This window comes from Ranitomeya imitator, chromosome 1 (genome assembly GCF_032444005.1).
Source record: "Ranitomeya imitator isolate aRanImi1 chromosome 1, aRanImi1.pri, whole genome shotgun sequence".
In the NCBI taxonomy this organism is placed as follows: domain Eukaryota; kingdom Metazoa; phylum Chordata; class Amphibia; order Anura; family Dendrobatidae; genus Ranitomeya; species Ranitomeya imitator.
This window is the reverse complement of record NC_091282.1, coordinates 314,803,992-314,825,039: the sequence shown is the minus strand read 5'-3', so window position 1 is coordinate 314,825,039 and position 21,048 is coordinate 314,803,992. Positions and strand designations below refer to the sequence as shown.

At 41.9% G+C, this 21,048-nt stretch overlaps 1 protein-coding gene across 1 annotated transcript in view; it reads right to left on the bottom strand.

Moving 5' to 3' along the window:
* The window catches only part of CHEK2 (checkpoint kinase 2), an 88,715-nt gene that overhangs the window by 19,444 nt on the left and 48,223 nt on the right, over positions 1-21,048 (bottom strand). Inside the window, exons 6-9 of the mRNA XM_069758585.1 lie at positions 18,695-18,800; positions 16,179-16,232; positions 9,168-9,232; positions 7,717-7,813 (exon numbers count right to left, since the gene is read on the bottom strand). Coding sequence (XP_069614686.1) covers positions 7,717-7,813; positions 9,168-9,232; positions 16,179-16,232; positions 18,695-18,800 — 322 coding nt within the window. The remainder of the gene's footprint in view (positions 1-7,716; positions 7,814-9,167; positions 9,233-16,178; positions 16,233-18,694; positions 18,801-21,048) is intronic.

Genomic DNA, 21,048 nt, shown 5'->3' with positions numbered 1-21,048 from the left:
CTTCTCCTTCCGCCTCCCGCTACCGTTTATAACAGAATTCGGCGCAATTCTTAGAAGAACAATATAATTCAACCTGTATTAAATTACAACTGCAAGAAACTAAATAAACTTTTAGTACGCTGCACACCCTTCCTCCCTCGTACTTCTCCGCCGCATCAGCACACCCAGTACATTCCCTGAATAATACCCAGCTCCACCCTCCAACCTTCACATTTCAATTACCAATGTACTGTCAGTCCATCTCTTTTTCCCCTTTTTGAAAGAATTAAAATACCTCCCGACTAACCCACCCCACATTTTCAATCTCCTTTCCCTTTAAGCTTTTTAGCGTTAAGATCTATCCACTGGGTAGCGTCCTCCGGCGTCTGGAAAAAATGAATCTTATCCAGCGCTACCACTCTCAGTCGTGCCGGAAACATCATGGAGTATTGCACTCCCAGTTCTCTCAGCCGTCTCTTGATACCCGTGAACATCATCCGTTGTTTCTGTACCAGGGCGGAATAGTCAGGGTAAATAGCAACTCTTTGACCTCCAATTGTCAGATCCGTCATGTCTCTAGCTTTCCTCAGGATAATGTCTCTGTCTCTGTAGTTTAGGATTTTGGCAAGCATGGTACGGGGATTTGCTCCAGGGACAGGTGGTTTCGGTGGGACCCTGTGGGCTCTTTCTACCGCAAATACTTTTGTCAGTGCTGCATCACCAAAGGTCTCAAGGAGCCAGCTTTCAATATACTCCGTGGGATTCCTCCCCTCAATTTTTTCAGGGACACCCACTATACGAATGTTATTTCTTCTGGACCTATTCTCCAGATCCTCATTTTTTGCAGCCAGCTCCGATATTGCCTGAGTAAACTTCCTCTCCGCTTTCTGCAGCTGCACTATATGGTCTTCTGCCGTGCTCACTCTTTCCTCCACAGCCCCCACACGTTTGTCAATCTTCTGCAGGGCTGCATTTATCTGGGCTGTATCCCCCTTGACCTCCTGTAGCTGCTGGGTGAGGGATTGTTTGCATGCTGATACCAGTGCAAAAACATCTCTAAGAGTGGGCTCTGCTCCTGACTCCTTATCTTCAGATCCCCCTACTACCACTGCCATGTCACCATCCCTGCTCCCCTGTTGTACCTCCTGCTCCTCTGCTGGGCTTTCCTCCTCTCCTTCTGTGTCTGTGTCTGCTCCGGCATCCTCCTCTGCTTTTCCTGTGTTCCCTGCGGCCTCCACTCTAGCAAACTGCTGGAGCTTTGCCGCCGCCGCCATTCTCTTCTGGCATGCCGCGTTGTCCTTCTCCGCCTTCTCTCTGGCGTCGGCGCCATCTTGGCTGATCCCAGCCTCGCCGGCTCCTGCATCTCTTTGCCTCCTCCTGGTCATATTTGTTGACCTCGAGGCCGCCTCTATTCACCGCCGCACTCCCGGGACTTTCCTGCAGCCGGTAAGCGCCTTGAATCGCCGCTCAGCTGCGGCTTATAAGGATAAATTGAGCGTTAGCAGCGGGAGCGCTCTGTCACACGTCCGCTCACATGGACGTTCAGGCCACGCCCCTAGTCAGACCTCTTTACATTTTTCACTGTTTCATTGCAGCCATTTGGTAATTTCAAAAAAGATTCACACAAAACACTTCATTTTTTCTCATTAATGTACACTCCGCGCCCCATCTTGACTGAAAAAGAAAACAGAAATGTGGAAATGCTTGCAAAATTAAAAAAGAAAACTGAAATATCACATGGTCATAAGTATTCAGACCCTTTGCTCAGACACTCATATTTAAGTCACATGCTGTCCCTTTCCTTGTGATCCTCCTTGAGATGGCTCTACTCCTTCATTGGAGTCCAGCTGTGTTTAATTAAACTGATAGGACTTGATTTGGAAAGGCACACACCTGTCTATATAAGACCTCACAGCTCACAGTGCATGTCAGACCAAATGAGAATCATGAGGTCAAAGGAACTGGCCAAGGAGCTCAGAAACAGAATTGTGGCAAGGCACAGATCTGGCCAATGTTACAACAGAATTTCTGCAGTACTCAAGGTTCCTAAGAGCACAGTGGCCTCCATAATCTTTAAATGGAAGAAGTTTGGGACCACAAGAAGTCTTCCTAGACTTGGCTATCCAGCCAAACTGAGCAATCATGGGAGAAGAGCCTTTGTGAGAGAGGTAAAGAAGAACCCCAAGATCACGGTGGCTGAGCTCCAGAGATGCAGTAGGGAGATGGGAGAAAGTTCCACAGAGTCAACTATCACTGCAGCCCTCCAGCAGTCGGGCCTTTATGGCACAGAGGAGAGGCTTCCGTCGGGCCACTGTGCAAGACATGAAAGCCCGCATAGAGTTTGCTAAAAAACACATGAAGGATTCCCAGACTATGAGAAATAAGATTCTCTGGTCTGATGAGATGAAGATAGAACTTTTTGGTGATAATTCTAAGCAGTATGTGTGGAGAAAACCAGGTAAAGCTCATCATCTGCCCAATACAATCCCAACAATGAAACATGGTGGTGGCAGCATCATGCTATGCGGGTGTTTTTCAGCTGCAGGGACAGGAAGACTGGTTGTCATTTAAAGGGAACCTGTCACCCCCAAAATCGAAGGTGAGCTAAGCCCACCAGCATCAGGGGCTTATCTACAGCATTCTGTAATGCTGTAGATAAGCTCCCGATGTATCCTGAAAGATGAGAAAAAGAGGTTAAATTATACCTCACCCAGGGGCGGTCCCGATACAATGGGCGTCGCGGTCTGGGGCCTCCCATCTTCTTACGATGACGTCCTCTTCTTGTATTCACACTGCGGCTCCGGCACAGGCGTACTTTGTCAGCCCTGTTAAGGGCAGGGCAAAGTACTGCAGTGTGCAGGCGCTGGGCCTCTCTGACCTTTCCCGGCGCCCGCACACTGCAGTACTTGCGCCGGAACCACAGCCTGAAGACAAGAAGAGGACATTATCGTAAGAAGATGGGAGGCCCCGGACCGCGACGCCCATCGGACCGGACTGCAGCGGGATCGCTCCTGGAGGAGTATAATCTAACGTCTTTTTCTCATCATTCAGGATACATCGGGGGCTTATCTACAGCATTACGGAATGCTGTAGATAAGCCCCTGATGCTAGTGGGCTTAGCTCACCTTCGATTTTGGGAGTGACAGGTTCCCTTTAAGGAAACATGAATGCGGCCAGGTACAAAGATATACCGGATGAAAACCTCTTCTAGAGTGCTTTGGACCTCAGACTTTGCCGAAGGTTCACCCTCCAACAAGACAACGACCCTTAGCACACAGCTAAAATAACAAAGGAGTGGCTCAGAACAACTCTGTGACCATTCTTGACTGGCCCAGCCAGAGCCCTGACCTAAACCCAATTGAGCATCTCTGGAGAGACCTGAAAACGGCTGTCCACCAACGTTCATCATCCAACCTTACGGAACTGGAGAGGATCTGCAAGGAAGAATGTCAGAGGATGCCCCAAATCCATTTGTGAAAAACTTTTTGCATCATTCCCAAGAAGACTCATGGCTGTATTAGCTCAAAAGGTGCTTCTACTCAATACTGAGCAAATTGTCTGAATACTTATGACCATTTGATATTTCAGTTTTTCTTTTCTATTAAATTTGCAAAAATGTCCATATTTGTTTTGTTTTTTTCAGTCTACATGGGGCGGAGAGTGAACATTAATGAGAAAAAAAAAGACCTTTTTTTAATTTATCAAATGGATGCAATGAAACAAAGAGTGAAAAATTTAAAGGGGTCTGAATACTTTCCGTACCCACAGTAATTCCTTACAATTTCCATATGTACATACAGAGGGCGACAATTCTAAAGGTAATCTAATATATACAGTGGGGCAAAAAAGTATTTAGTCAGTCAGCAATAGTGCAAGTTCCACCACTTAAAAAGATGAGAGGCGTCTGTAATTTACATCATAGGTAGACCTCAACTATGGGAGACAAACTGAGAAAAAAAAATCCAGAAAATCACATTGTCTGTTTTTTTAACATTTTTTTTGCATTTTATGGTGGAAAATAAGTATTTGGTCAGAAACAAACAATCAAGATTTCTGGCTCTCACAGACCTGTAACTTCTTCTTTAAGAGTCTCCTCTTTCATCCACTCATTACCTGTAGTAATGGCACCTGTTTAAACTTGTTATCAGTATAAAAAGACACCTGTGCACACCCTCAAAGAGTCTGACTCCAAACTCCACTATGGTGAAGACCAAAGAGCTGTCAAAGGACACCAGAAACAAAATTGTAGCCCTGCACCAGGCTGGGAAGACTGAATCTGCAATAGCCAACCAGCTTGGAGTGAGGAAATCAACAGTGGGAGCAATAATTAGAAAATGGAAGACATACAAGACCACTGATAATCTCCCTCGATCTGGGGCTCCACGCAATATCCCACCCCGTGGGGTCAGAATGATCACAAGAACGGTGAGCAAAAATCCCAGAACCACACGGGGGGACCTAGTGAATGAACTGCAGAGAGCTGGGACCAATGTAACAAGGCCTACCATAAGTAACACACTATGCCACCATGGACTCAGATCCTGCAGTGCCAGACGTGTCCCACTGCTTAAGCCAGTACATGTCCGGGCTCGTCTGAAGTTTGCTAGAGAGCATTTGGATGATCCAGAGGAGTTTTGGGAGAATGTCCTATGGTCTGATGAAACCAAACTGGAACTGTTTGGTAGAAAAACAACTTGTCGTGTTTGGAGGAAAAAGAATACTGAGTTGCATCCATCAAACACCATACCTACTGTAAAGCACGGTGGTGGAAACATCATGCTTTGGGGCTGTTTCTCTGCAAAGGGGCCAGGACGACTCATCCGGGTACATGAAAGAATGAATGGGGCCATGTATCGTGAGATTTTGAGTACAAACCTCCTTCCATCAGCAAGGGCATTGAAGATGAAACGTGGCTGGGTCTTTCAACATGACAATGATCCAAAGCACACCGCCAGGGCAACGAAGGAGTGGCTTCGTAAGAAGCATTTCAAGGTCTTGGAGTGGCCTAGCTAGTCTCCAGATCTCAACCCTATAGAAAACCTATGGAGGGAGTTGAAAGTCCGTGTTGCCAAGCGAAAAGCCAAAAACATCACTGCTCTAGAGGAGATCTGCATGGAGGAATGGGCCAACATACCAACAACAGTGTGTGGCAACCTTGTGAAGACTTACAGAAAACGTTTGACCTCTGTCATTGCCAACAAAGGATATATTACAAAGTATTGAGATGAAATTTTGTTTCTGACCAAATACTTATTTTCCACCATAATATGCAAATAAAATGTTAAAAAAACAGACAATGTGATTTTCTGGATTTTTTTTTCTCAGTTTGTCTCCCATAGTTGAGGTCTACCTATGATGTAAATTACAGACGCCTCTCATCTTTTTAAGTGGTGGAACTTGCACTATTGCTGACTGACTAAATACTTTTTTGCCCCACTGTATATACACACACACACACACACACACATATGTGTAGATACATATACATACACCAGTAAATATAATCTCCATGCTCCCTTATCTTATTTATATCTAATTATATCTTGTTCCAGCGCTTATATATTTAATATAGGGGTTTTATATCCAATATATCCATATTTACAAAATATCCACCTATACCTATGTACTAAACACTATGCTCTGACATTCCTGCATATTAGTATATTTGGTTGTCTCCATATTTGTTACATTTTTTTGTGTCTAATTTGCATTGTCTCTTCTACTCTTTTTTTTTTTTTTTTTTTGGTACGCAGCTTAATCTCTATATACGGTAATTATTTTCTGCAGGCTCATGTATCTGAATTTTATGTACCATATACTGGTCTGGCAATTAATTTATATACCTTATAGGCAGCGATTAAGGTCCGTTGTGTACTGAAACATTAGCCATTCACATGTGGTACTGTACATGCTAATGATTCATTCAAAATAAAGTCTACTCATTAATTATCATCTAGTTTTTAAAGTGCTTTGGTTTCTTCTCCTAACATTGTATGGGACCCTACCTACCATAGAGCACCCGGCTTGAAAGCTATGAGTGTCAATATTGTATCATGTCACCCTCTAAACTTGTCACATCCCATGAAGGCATTATATAGTGTATAAATGTGAGGTGGAAGGGAATCTGTCAGCAGGTTTTTGCTATGTAATCTGAGGATAGCATGTTGTAGGGGCTAAAACACTGAAATCAACAATGTGCACATGTCAGGCTGTGTTTTATTTATTTGCACTGAAGGTTTCATCACCCCGTGATTATCACTGCTGTGACTAGCAGCACACTGTCTATAGTCAATGTACATACAGAGCCTGGGGTGAGCGGTTGAAGCCTTCTCAGCTCTGCTGCATTGCTTAATCTAAAAACTCGGTGTCAGAACCACTGCATCTAGCAACGTAAGTGATACATCATTGGAATAAGGGTCTCTTTCCCTACTATTTGCCATACAAAGGAAATCCTGAAAGCATGATCCGTTGGGGGCCATGAGGACTGAAGTTTGGGAAACACTGCTCTACATCATGGTGATATCAGATGAGGTAGCAAACACCTGCTGACAGACTCACTTGAAGGGGGCTGAACAGTTATACAATTACATTATTCGACACAGGAATACACCGATAAAGTTTTGGGTTTAGTTTTATTCTGGATACTTAAATACTGGAAGAAGCCAGCAGGTCACAGACTGCCTGAGACCACGGGGAGTAGTGGTGATAGAAGGTGAAAATGGCAGCAGGTGAGTATAATGATTTGGTCAGGGACCTTATATTAGAAGCACCACTCCAGCACGGCAATAAAGAAAACTAAAAATACTGGAGTGGTATGTGTGTGGTGACGGAACTACAAGGGGAGTTATTTCCACTCTGTATAAGGACCTTATGCACATGTTCCTGCTAGATTTCCCTATAAAGGCGAGAGCTAAGTGGGAGAGAGAAGTGGGACCGATGGAAAATGAAACCTGGGAATCGGTGATGGAGTGGGTTCCGCGACTATCCTTGAGTGAACCATATAGGCTCTCGCAGCTATATATTCTGCATAGGGTATATAAATCTCCGGAAGTGCTACACAAAGCGGGATTGCGTGCCAATTCTGAGTGTCCGAGGTGTGCGAGTGAGAATGCAGGAATATATCACATGATGTGGACGTGTCCGAGACTGGCTGCCTATTGGGTGGTGGTTTTGAGCCGAGTTGAAGCAGCGTATAAGTGCAGAGTTCTTAGAGACCCGATAGTATGCGTGCTGGGATATGTGGAAGAAATTGGAGTTGACAATACTTGGAAGATTGCAATCGCTAGGCTACTATACATGGCCAGGAAAGTAATAGCACGAAATTGGATAAATGCGGAACCACCTGTGAGAAGGGAATTTCTCCAATATGTTCAACATGGTCTAAAATTGGAAAAGGGGGTGTACAAAAAAAAGGGGGAAAATAGAAATGTTTAATAAAATATGGTCTCCTTGGCTTGAGTTGGATTGAGGAGTATAGTCGTCGAGTTTCCTAAGACCTGGATGAGGATAAATTACACGAGGCAGAGAAGGCCTCAGTGGGGTGAAGATTGAGACTGAGCTGTCGGAGGGGGGAGGGGCGTAGTTGGGGTAATGTTGGGGTTTATTAAATAAGAAAATGTGTATGTGATATAATGCAATGTAAATGGCATTCTGATGTTCTTCTTTATATTGTTAATAAAAATCTATTTAAATAAAAAAAAAAATACTGGAGTGGTGCTTTAAGGGTTTATAGTTTACCTGGACTGCAAGTAGAATCTGGTAAAAATACAATTTCAATGTCGACTCTCTGGGCCTGGATCTCAATATCCTGTGAAATAACTCACCTCCTTCCATCCTAGAGGAAAAAAAGTGGCACAGGTCTACTCAGCATATACAAATAAGATCAAGGCTATGTTAACATGGTGCAGTTTTTGCTGCAAAAAACACGAGTTTACTGTCCCACCAAAGTAAATCCTTTCTGAATTCTCGTGCACATGTTGCTTATTATTTCCTTGCAGATATGAGACTGTGCAGCATGTCAATTTTTTCAGTGTTTTTCATTAATTTTAACAAATGGGAATTAATGCAGAAAACACACATTTTACAGTGTTTTTCCTCCCAACATATCAGTATTTGCAACAGATTTTTCAGCTGCAAATCCCAAAATGTGTGAAAATACCCAAAGCAGGGTCCTGCCTGACAATAGCTAGGGCACTTGGTGACCCACGTTGACAACTTTTTTGCATTTGTAATTGTGGGTACCAGATGGGGGTTTTGGGGCTGCTTCAGCCAACTTAAATGGGCACATAACCGGGTAGGAAAGCTTCGTCACAACCATCCGATCACCTCCAGGAAAGATTCCTTCACAATGCGCTTTGTCTAGCCCGCCTGATGAGAAGACAGATAGCCTGTGTAACCTACCTGTCCCACAATATGGATTAATGATGGCATATCCTAGTAGTATGCCATTAATGGATTGATGGAAGTCCAACTACGGGGAAGTTCAGTCATTTTAAGATTGAAGAATAAAGCACCACATTCACTTCACTCATTAAATAGGCACAGTGGCTTGCCCCTACATGCAGTTGTGCCTAGTACCGAAAGCTCATCTCATTTACTAGATTAATACAGTTGTAATAAATATTAGGCACAGCCACTCATAGGGACAGATGAGCTGCTTTATCTGTACAAATAATAAATGGTGAGCATCACAGTCCCATCATCGTGCCTACCACCATCACACGGGGATAGGCCACTTTGCAAGTTGTGTATATGTATATGTATATGTATATGTATATATATATATATATATATATATATATATATATATATATATATATATATACACACACACACACACACACACACACACACACACACACACACACACTCCGTATGTATATATATGTATTTATTTTTTTAGTACATATATACATATGATACACAGCTTCATTGAAGTGTTTTGAGGTGGGTGTTCGTTTTACACTCTGTTTCTTAATTTTACATACAAGCATACTGTAAAAATAAGAGACAAAAGAAGAAAAAAAAACACAATACAGAATGTATAACCGATATGTCAGAATAATAATACCATAGTAAGCAATGAGGCTAGGTCTTATGAGCAGAATGATCCAATTACATTCATCCAAGATGCACATTGAAAATAAGATTCTCTATCAGAAATGGGCATTATTATTGTGTGCACTCACATTTCCAGCACAATGTAAAGGTGATCAGCGGAGTTGAAGACTTCTTCAATCTTAATTAAGCAAGGCTGCACAAAAGGAAAAAAAAAACATTTTACATTTTTTACATTAAATTAGAAAATATTATGTTGCACTGACCTCAAATTATAGCCTTTATTATAGTGCAGAGCTTGATTCATACTTGTGCTTTGTATTGAAAATAGACCAAAAATAGCAATTAATGCTAAAGGTGGCCATACATGTAATATATCTATCTTCTTGAAAAGGGTTTTTACACTTTGTCTTTTGACCGGGGCTTGGAAGCTCCTCTGCGAGTGGCAGTTCTGGTGAGCAGCTTTGTCCTGCCACAGAGCATACACTGTTATCACTATAGTAGCTGAAGAGCCTGGCATTGCCCGGGCATAGTAACTAACTGTGGTTAGTTATAGCACCTCACTTCTCTCATTTTCACATCACGCCTCTCATTTCCCCCCTAACACCTGTCATTTTCCCCTCAGTATATACCTGTATGTCATCTCCTGTATGTAATCTCCCCTGTATATTGTATATACAGTACCTGTATGACACATACCCTGTATATAGTATATAACTGAATGTCACCTCCCCTGTATAGTATATACCTGAATGTCATCTCCCCTGTATATAGTATATACATGTACAGTTATATGAAAAAGTTTAAGCACCCCTATTAATCTTAAACGTAATGTTTTATAAAAATTGGGTTTTTTGCAACAGCTATTTCAGTTTCATATATCTAATAACTGTTGGACACCGTAATGTTTCTGCCTTGAAATGAGGTTTATTGTACTAACAGAAAATGTGCAATCTGCATTCAAATAAAATTTGACAGGTGCATAAGTATGGGCACCCCACCAGAAAAGTGACATTAATATTTAGTAGATCCTCCTTTTGCAAAAATAACAGCCTCTAGTTGCTTCCTGTAGCTTTTAAAGGGAACCTGTCACCCTGAAAATTGCGGGTGAGGTAAGCCCACCGGCATCAGGGGCTTATCTACAGCATTCTGTAATGCTGTAGATAAGCTCCCGATGTTACCTGAAAGAGGAGAAAAAGACGTTACATTATACTCACCCAGGGGCGGTCCCGCTGCTGGTCCGGTCGGATGGGCGTCTCTGGTCCGCTGCGGCGCCTCCCATCTTCATTCCAAGACGTCCTCTTGAGGGCAGAGCAAAGTACTGCAGTGCGCAGGTGCTGGGAAAGGTCAGAGAGGCCCGGCGCCTGCGCACTGCAGTACTTTGCTCTGCCCTCAACAGGGCAGACAAAGTACGCCTGCGCCGGAGCCGTGGCTGAAGATCAGAAGAGGACGTCTTGGAATGAAGATAGGAGGCGCCGCAGCAGACCAGAGACGCCCATCCGACCGGAATGCAGCGGGACTGCCCCTGGGTGAGTATAATCTAACGTCTTTTTCTCCTCTTTCAGGTAACATCGGGGGTTTATATACAGCATTACAGAATGCTGTAGATAAGCCCCTGATGCCGGTGGGCTTACCTCACCCGGGATTTTCGGGGTGACAGGTTCCCTTTAATGAGTTCCTGGATCCTGGATGAAGGTATTTTTGACCATTCCTCTTTACAAAACAATTCCAGTTCAGTTAAGTTTGATGGTCGCCGAGCATGGACAGTCCTCTTCAAATGATCCCACAGATGTTCAATGATATTCAGGTCTGGGGACTGGGATGGCCATTCCAGAACAGTGTAATTGTTCCTCTGTATGAATGCCTGAGTAGATTTGGAGCGGTGTTTTGGATCATTGTCTTGCTGAAAGATCCATCCCCTGTGTAACTTCAACTTTGTCAGTGATTCATGAACATTATTGTCAAGAATCTGCTGATACTGAAAGGTATCCATGCGTCCCTCAACTTTAACAAGATTCCCGGTGTCGGCATTGGCCACACAGCCCCAAAGCATGATGGATCCCCCACCAAATTTTACTGTGGGTAGCAAGTGTTTTTCTTGGAATGCGGTGTTTTTTGGCCGCCACGCATAACGCCTTTTTGTATGACCAAACAACTCAATCTTCGTTTCATCAGTCCACATGACCTTCTTCCAAAAAGAAATTGGCTTCTCCAAATGTGCTTTTGCATACCTCAGCCGACTCTGTTTGTAGCGTGCTTGCAGAAACGGCGTCTTTCGCATCAATCTCCCATACAGCTTCTCTTTGTGCAAATTGCGTTGTATAGTTGACTGATGCACAGTGACACCATCTGCAGCAAGTTGATGCTGCAGCTCTCTGGAGGTGGTCTGAGGATTGTCCTTGACTGATCTCACCATTCTCCTTCTCTGCTTTTCTGATGTTTTTCTTGGCCTGCCACTTCTGGCCTTAACAAGAACTGTACCTATGTTCTTCCATTTCCTTACTATGTTCCTCACAGTGGAAATTGACAGGTTAAATCTCTGAGACAGCTTTTTGTATCCTTCCCCTAAACAACTATGTTGTTTTCAGATCATTAGACAGTTGTTTTGAGGAGCCCATGATGCCACTCTTCAGATGAGATTCAAACAGGAAAACAACTTGCAAGTGGCCACTTTAAGTAGCTTTTCTCATGATTGCATACACCTGGCTATGAAGTTCAAAGCTCAATGAGGTTAGAAAACCCAAAAAAGTGCTTTAGTAAGTCAGTAAAAAGTAGGTAGGAGCATTTAAAACAAGAAAATGATAAGGGTGCCCATACTTTTTGTATGAATGCAGATTGCACATTTTCTGTTAGTACAATAAACCTCATTTCAAGGCAGAAACATTACTGTGTCCAACAATTATTATATATATGAAGCTGAAATAGCTGTTGCAAAAATTTTTTTTTATAAAACATTAAGCTTAAGATTAATAGGGGTGCCCAAACGTTTTCATATAACTGTATGTCACCTCCCCTGTATATAATATATATATATATTATATATAATATATATATATATATATATATATATATATACCTCCTGTACATCATCTCCCCTGTATATAGTATATACCTGTATGTCATCTCCTCCTGTATATAGTATATATACCTCCTGTACGTCATCTCCCCTGTATATTGTATATACAGTACCTGTATGTCACCTACCCTGTATATAGTATATACCGGTATGTCACCTCCCCTGTATAGTATATACCCAAATGTCATCTCCCCTGTATATACAGTAGTTTATACATGTATGTCACCTCCCCTGTATATAGTATATACCATGGTGGATAAAAATCAATGTTTTAAAAAAAAAAAAAAATATCGGATTTTTTTTTAATTTAAATTGGATTTTTTTCAATAAACTGCTTTTTGAGGAAAATATTTTACCATCCAAAGGTTCTTCCATCATGAGATAAAGCTGAGTTGTTTAACTCAGTAGAATAAAGGCTGCATATGTGTAACATTCACAATGCCACGCTCTTCCAGAGGTTTCTGTAGGATTAGTGGGCAGTTTCTCTCCTATATTATCACAGACGCTCGCTTTACTTACGCAGTTCTCAAAACTGAATTTGACTCCGCAGAGGTCCCAGCCTCTTCTTCACGGCAAAAATGTTACAACATGAACAGAGTTGAGAAAAAGACCTTAATCCTATTGTTCTACAAACCTATGAATACAGAATCAACCCCTTCAGTGCCAAGTCCAAGAAGTTAGACAATATGTTTCTAATTGTTTGGAGTGGAATAGATCTGCACAACACAAGAAGAATGTGAATCTAAGTGTGAGGAGGAGGAAGGGCAAGCAGACAAGAAAATTAAAGTGAAACTTTGAGCACAATACTGCAGCATAGCCACAGACAGACAAGTCTGGATTTGTTTGTGTGTACGATCTGAGGTTTATTACATTCTTTCCTTATATTGGCAGCAGGCCGTAAAAGAGACCCAGTTTGGGAATATTTTAATGAAGCTTCTTCTCCTATCGGTAAGGCAGGCATGTGTGCAAAATGCAAACGATGCAACAAAGAGATGCAAGGCCTAGTGGCGCGAGTGAGGCAACATCATGAGAACTGCGGTGATGAAGATGACCAAAGAAACACTTCTGAACAGGCAGGATCTTCAGGTTAGTAAACATTTTTATTGAATCCTATTTCTAAAGACTGAACTGTCATGTGTGAGAAAAATTATATTTCTAATTATTACTGCATGTTACTGTCATTTGGTACAGTTCTGAAGAAAAACAAATATTCCTTTTGGGGCAGTGATGTGTTGTGTACAATAAGCAGAAATTGTATAAACAATAAAATAACAGCATTGACTTTTTTTTGTTTAGGGGAATTCATGGATTCTGGAAACTATCCACCTCCAAGATCACCATCATCCTGTTCTACAGTTTCAGAGTTATCCATCCAGGATAGTGCTTCATTAGCAGCAGCATCATCATCATCAGATACCCACAGCCACATATCACCATCACCCAAAAGGAAGAAAAAACCTTTTACCTCCTGGAACCACCATAGATAGGTTTGTGATAACAACTAGCAGATTAGAAAAAGAGTTGATTGATGAAAAAATTGCCCAGTTTATTTATGCAACGAACTCTTCTTTCCATCTGACTGAGAACCCACATTTCATTAATATGGTTCAGTCACTGAGACCAGGATACAGTCCACCCAGCAGAGCTGATGTTGCAGGAAAACTGCTGGATCAAGTGTATGACAGAGAAATGGAGCAATGTGCAACAGCTCTGGAGGGTAAAATTGTTAACCTAAGTATTGATGGGTGGAGTAATGTCCACAATGATCCTATTGTATGTGCTTGTATAACAACAGAAGAAGGTAAAGTCTTCCTTGCACAAACAACTGATACGTCAGGAAATGCACACACAGCAGAATACTTACAAGAAGTGGCAGTAAAAGCTATAACGACATGTGAACAAAAATTCAAATGTCTAGTACGCAGTTTGGTCACTGACAATGCTGCAAACGTATCCAAGATGAGAAGAGATTTAGAAGAGCAGGGAGGGAATACAAATCTGCTAATAACATATGGTTGTAGTGCTCATTTGCTGCACCTCTTAGCCAAAGACTTAAGTGTTCCAGAAATAAAGGCTAATGTTGTTGAAATTACTAAATACTTCCGTAATAATCATTTTGCTGCAGCAGCTCTGAAAAGGATGGGTGGAACCAAGCTAACGCTCCCACAAGATGTTAGATGGAACTGTGTGGTGGACTGTTTTGAGCAGTATATCAAAAACTGGCCTATTCTGATGACACTTTGTGAAGAAAATCGAGATAAAATAGATGGCACTGTCACGGCCAAAATCCTCAACATTGGGCTTAAGAGAAATGTTGAACACATGCTGAGCTTCCTGAAACCCATCTCTTAAGCTTTAAACAAAATACAGAAACATAGCTGTTTTATTGCGGATGCTGTTGAACTTTGGAAGGAACTGAGTGAACACTTAAAAACAGAACTACACATGGACAGAATTAAATTACAAGCAGTAAACAAACGAATGGGACAAGCACTGACTCCAGCTCATTTTTTGGCAAATATTGTCAATATCCAATATCAGGGTCAAAACCTAAGTGTTGAGGAAGAGGAGTTAGCTATGACATGGGTGTCCAGCAATCATCCATCTTTAATGCCAACCATAATAAACTTCAGAGCTAAGGGGGAACCATTCAAGAAATATATGTTTGCTGAAGATATTTTAAGGAAGGTCACACCAGTAAACTGGTGGAAGTCACTTAAGCGCTTGGATTTAGAGACTGTTCAAGTAATGATTTCACTTTTAACAGCAGTAGCTTCTTCTGCAGGCGTTGAAAGAATATTCTCTTCCTTTGGACTCATTCATTCTAACTTGAGAAATCGGTTGGGACCCAATAAAGCAGGAAAGCTCGTTTTTCTTTTCCAGATTATGAATAGGAACAAAGAAGAAGATGATGATGAAGATGACAACAAGTGAGCTACAGAGGACAGCAGGGACAGTAGTATTTAAGTTTTTCATGTGTCGGCTGGGCTGTCAGTCTAAGTTTCTTATAATATATATATTTTGTTTCGCCAAATTAGTTAACAAACGTGGATGTTTGTTTAAGCAAATAACTTATGCTGTAATGTTGTTATTGTTTCAGTTGAACAAATCTATTTAAATTGTTATTAAGGTCAGGATTATTTTTCTCCTTCCTAAGTACAACAGAACAGTGGTGTCCAAATATGAATGATTAACCCATTAAACTGGGGAGAAAAAAGTAATATAAAAAGTGATTCTAAAAATCTTCATCTACTTGCATGTTAAAATAGCAAGAACTAGTTTAGGTAGAAACTTTGATTTAAATCACTGATTTAAATCAAGCCTTACTAACTAGTGATTTAAATCGTGATTTAAATCAGTTAGATTTAAATCAAATCCACCCTGTCAGTAGTTAAAGTATGTCACGTTAAAAAGACAATTAAGGTAGTGAAAATGTGCTTGCTTTGCTGTAGGGGTAACATATGATGACTAGCTTCTAGGAGATTTTACTATAAAGCTTACTGTAACCTGTATTCATACCTGTATATACATCTAATTAAAACCGTATTTTCAAAAACAATAAAATATTGAGTTCAATTAAGTTCAGCTGATTGGTTCGGCCCTCCACAACTGTCCCAGTTCCTCATGTGGCCCCTTGGGAAAATTAATTGCCCACCCCTGAACTAACCTAATCCATCTGTTAAGGCGGCATATAATATAGGACATCAGCTACAGCAGATCCACGGGTCAGCAAGTGACCATCAGACATCAAAGATAAAAGGGGCTATTGGACGGTTTCCGCGCTGCTGAAAGTACTGAAATGTATATTCCAGTAAACGTTAAATAAGGTGGTGGTTTAATCTACGCGTTTCGAAGTACGGAGTTTCTTCTTCTTCAGGAAACACCACATATTGCAACCGCAATATTTTAGCCCTTTAATTCATTAAGGGGATGGCACAGTCTTAAACAAGTGAACACTCCCATGATGTTCACAAATTCTGTTACCAAGCTTAAAAATGTTACAATGTGTACACTTAGCATGCCAAGTATTGTACAATTATTTTAACGAAAACTATTTTTTTCTTACATGATTTATTTTTTTCAGAATTTCAATTTCTGTGTCAACAGATTTGGATTCGTCCTGCAGGAAAAAAAAAACAAAATTACTTCTCAGAATAAAGTGGTCGTGTGTGTACATGGGGAGTAATACTATATCTGGCCATTAACTGACCTGTATTCTGCACTAATTTTCCACTATGCAAACTATGTCTTGTCTTGAAGGAGTTAGATTATTTGGTTGCTAAGATGTCTCCCATACACAATAAGAGGTATTCCTGCTCTCCTCTATGTAGGAGACACACAAGCAGCAGCATGAAAAACATGACAGCATCACTAAGGTCCCTTTCACACATCAGTTTTTTGCCATCAGTCACAATCCGTCGAATTTTGAAAAAAAAAAACGAATCAGTCGCAGATTGTGAAAAACTGATGCGACAAATAGTTTTTACACCGGATTCGACTGGCTGATCCAGCTAATTGAATCCTTTAAAAAAAAAGCTTCCATTCCCGTTTTTTTTCAAAATTCGACGGATTGCGACTGATGGCAAAAAACTGATGTGTGAAAGGGGCCCAAGCTGTGTGGCTCTGAATCCAGCACTATTGTGAAATAAGTACTTAGCAGATTTGGTTTTCATCATAGTACCAACTTCAGGCAATTCTAGGATCCAACTAAATCACAATTTGTAGATTTGCATAATATGATTATCATTTTGAGTCTCAACTCTGCATTTTACTTAAAACGCCTTAACAAGAGTTTTTTGAGGGGTTTTGCCATTTTAGAAACATAGCTTGTAGAGGAAGCTGTCAAATTATCAGCTGATTGAGCCATCATGTAACATCCCACTCACTTGCCACAGGGAATGCATTGGTCAAAGTCATCACCGGCGCCAAAGACTAGTGGACTCTGCTAAACACCCCATTTTAGAGATTTCTCAGTCGATATTGAGTCCGATGGTGTATGCCAAAATTTTTTAGTCAGCACAGTAAGAACAGTTCACCACACAATTCTCATAAAAGTAGTCTCAAGTACGGAAGTTATTCTGTTATCCACAGGACAGGGGATAACTTCCTGATCGCTAGGGGTTTGACCACTGGGACACTCACCGATTCCGATTTCCAGCCCGCGTGAATAGAGCAGTGGTAGAACATGCACACTGTTGTTCCATTCATTCATGGGAGAACTGAAGCCCAGCCAAGCAGAGCACTCGGCTATCTCAGTCGGTCCCATTAAGAATGAATGGAGCAACAGTGTGCACGATTGACCACTGCTCCATTCACACAGGGCTCTTCGGAGCCCCCACTCTTGGGAGCAGTGGGTGTTCCAGCAGTAGAATCCCCAGCAATCTTGAAGATCTCCCCCATCACATGGATAGGGTATGATATCCAAATTTTGGAATACTTTTACGCAATAGGTGAATTGAGAGAAACTGGCTATAAATCTTAAAGAGTTGTCACACAAACAAAATTCATTACCTAGCCAAAGCGGTGAGACCATCCCCACTGATGATGAGATCAGGGGCACTATGTGAGTGAATCAGTATCGCACAAGTGGGACAACCGCTCCATTCATCTATGTGAGCAATGGTAACACACATGAAGTACAGCTCCCATATAAGAAGTGAAGCACATGCACATCACTGGTTAGCACTGCAGTCTGGCAGCTCTGGGGGTCCTGGGCTCAAATCCCACCAAGGACAACAGCTGCATGCTCTCCCCGTGTTTGCGTGGGCTTCATCCCACACTCCAAAGACATGCTGATAGAGAATCTAGATTGTGAGCCCCAAAGGGAATTAAAGGCACTAAAAAAGTGAGTAAAAGAAATGAAAAATAAATAAAATCATTCATAAGGGACGTTGGGAGCAGTTCTCAGGATCAGTACAAGTGGTCCCACCTTAACCACTGTGCAATATACGTGATAAATGTGGCTTAACCCCTTTAAAAGTTTCTTAAACTGTGTAAAACATACATTTTGTGAGTGCATCTAGACATCCGTTACATACTGGTTATTGCTAGAGTGGGCAAATATGTTCGGAATCTGCTGCCGAATCTGAAATTGCCATATTGGTACCTTATTCGTGCCGAATTTATGTTTGACAGTCGATTCCGAACATATTCGTCCATTTCCACTCTCATTGACTCCAATGACGTTCGGCTGTGTTTGCAATATTCGCGGTCGATCGTAATTGGAACCAAATTTTGATCAATTTGCTTAACTCTAGTTATGGCGCCCCCGGGTGCTCTTTCTTCTTCCTTTTCAGAACGTCTGCCTAATGTTTTAAATGTTGTGAGAAACAGATACTTTTCACAAACAGGTATTTACTGCCTGGCCTGCAGAACAGTAGGGGGCGCAATAACAAGTATGTAACAGCACATTACGTATACACAGGATCGCGGTTCTAAAGTGACCCCTAATGCTGGGACTGAAAACTGACATGACATAATGGCTGTCCTAGTTACATGATGAAATAGCACATCTACGTTGGTGATGTGTACTTCTGTTGATTAGTAATACGAGTAGACAAGCCTGCTGGAGAGCTTACTTACAAGGTGCGAGGAGCTTAAAGAGAACTTGATTTTACTGATGATTTTCACAGCAACTTTTTTGCACGTAGATATTTCAAAAGCCAGTTTGACTTCTCCACAGGCGCCACTGCAGAAACAGGAGATCAGATCAGTGAGATAGAAGCAAACAAGATCATTCTTCCTACCATATAATGCCGTTTTCCAGGAGAGAAATCTGACCTGTGAAAGCAGGTTCTGCAGAACCCAATTTGTAACACTCTCTAGAAACGTGCACCTGTCCTGAGCATTACACAGGTAACCCATCAATTTCACTGGTCACCACGTAATGGTGCTGTAGGGGAATGGTACACTGGTCGCTTGGTTTCCCCCACTGAATATTAACAATGACAGGGGGTAACACATAAAAGGAAATGGAAAAAGGCTGTCCGCAGCCATCACAATTTGTAATTAAAGGAATGTGAACAAGACATCTTTTCCAGGGAGGTCTGCACCAAAACCTGCAGGAAGAGAGGGCTACTTAGAGGGAACCTGTCAGCAGTTTTGGCCAATATAAGATACGGCCACTGCCTTTCAGGGCTTAGGTACAGTATTCTATAATGCTGTAGATAAGCCCCCGATCTGACCTGAGAGATAAGAAAAATAAATTTTATTATACTCACACGGGGCGGCGGTCTGGTCCGATGGGTGTCGCAGGTCTAGGTCCTCCCATCTTCTTATGATCGCCGCCCTCCTGTTGCTTCACAGGCTCCCCGGCATCGTGCTCCTGCGCAGGCGTACTTATCTGTCCTGTTGAGGGCAGACCATAGTACTGCAGTGCGTAGGAAAGGTAAGAGAGGCCCGGCACCTGTGCACTGCAGTACTTTGCTCTGCCCTCAACAGGACAGATAAGTACGACTGCGCCAGAGCACGATTCCGAGGAGCCATGAAGCAAGCAGAAGGGCGGCGATCATAAGAAGATGGGAGGACCCGGACCTGCGACACCCATCGGACCGAACCGCCTAGCAGGTGAGAATAATAAAATACCACCAAAAGATGAGTACAAAGTACTCACAGACCACTAGGACACTGACAATATAAAATCAATAAAGTTTATTCAAAATTCATCTAAAACACATATCATACCATGTGAGGATCTCAAAAAGACTCAGTCAGAATTCCATATATAACAATGGTAACTTAGCACCCATCACATAGCATTGTAAGTTTATATATATAAATAAATGCTTATCCCATATGAAGCTCACAGAATATCCTTTAAGGTCACCATTTGATATATTGTTACCCGGATGATGAGAACTTAACATTAGGGAAATCTTTGTGAAAATTTTAGAAATAAATCAATGCTTACCCATTCTAAGTTAGAGTACCACTGCAAGGAACGCTCCCCACGAAAAGGAGTGCCCTTTGACTTTTTCAATGCAGAATTGGCTGGAATTGAGATCGTACGCCATGTCACATTTAGAGAGCCCCTGATGTGCCTAAACAGTGGAAACGCTCCACAAGTGACACCATTTTGGAAACTAGACCCCTTAAGGAACTTATCTAGATGTGTGGTGAGCACTTTGAGCCCCGAAGTGCTTCACAGAAGTAGAGCTGTGAAAATAAAAAAATGCATTTGTTTACACAAAAATGATCTTTTCACCCACAAATTCTTATTTTCACAAGGGTAACAGGAGAAATTAGACCACAAAAGTTGTTGTGCATTTTCTCCTGAATACGTCGATACCCCATATGTGGGGGTAAACCACTGTTTGGGCGCACCGCAGAGCTTGGAAGAGAAGGAGTGCCGTTTTACTTTTTCAATGTAGAATTGGCTGGAATGAGATCGGACGCCATGTCGCGTTTGCAGAGCCCCTGATGTGTCTAAACAGTAGAAATCCCCGACAAGTGACCCCATTTTGGAAACTAGACCCCTTAAGGAACTTATCTAGATGTGTGGTGAGCACTTTAAACCCCCAAGGGCTTGACAGAAATTTATAAAGTAGAGCCGTGAAAATAAAAAATCATTTTTTTCCCCCTCAAAAATGATTTTTAGCCTGCAATTTTTTATTTTCTCAAGGGTAACAGGAGACATTGGACCCCAAAATCTGTTGACCAGTTTGTCCTGAGTACGCTGATACCCCATATGTGGGGGGAGGGCACTGTTTGGGCACCCATCGGGGCTCGGAAGAGAAGGAGCGCCGTTTTGGAATGCAGACTTTGATAGAATGGTCTGCGGGCGTTATGTTGCATTTGCAGAGCCCCTGATGTACCTAAACAGTAGAAAACCCCCACAAGTGACCCCATTTTGGAAACTAGACCCCTCCAAGGAACTTATCTAGATGTGTGGTGAGAACTTTGAATGGCCAAGTGCTTCACAGACGTTTATAAGGCTA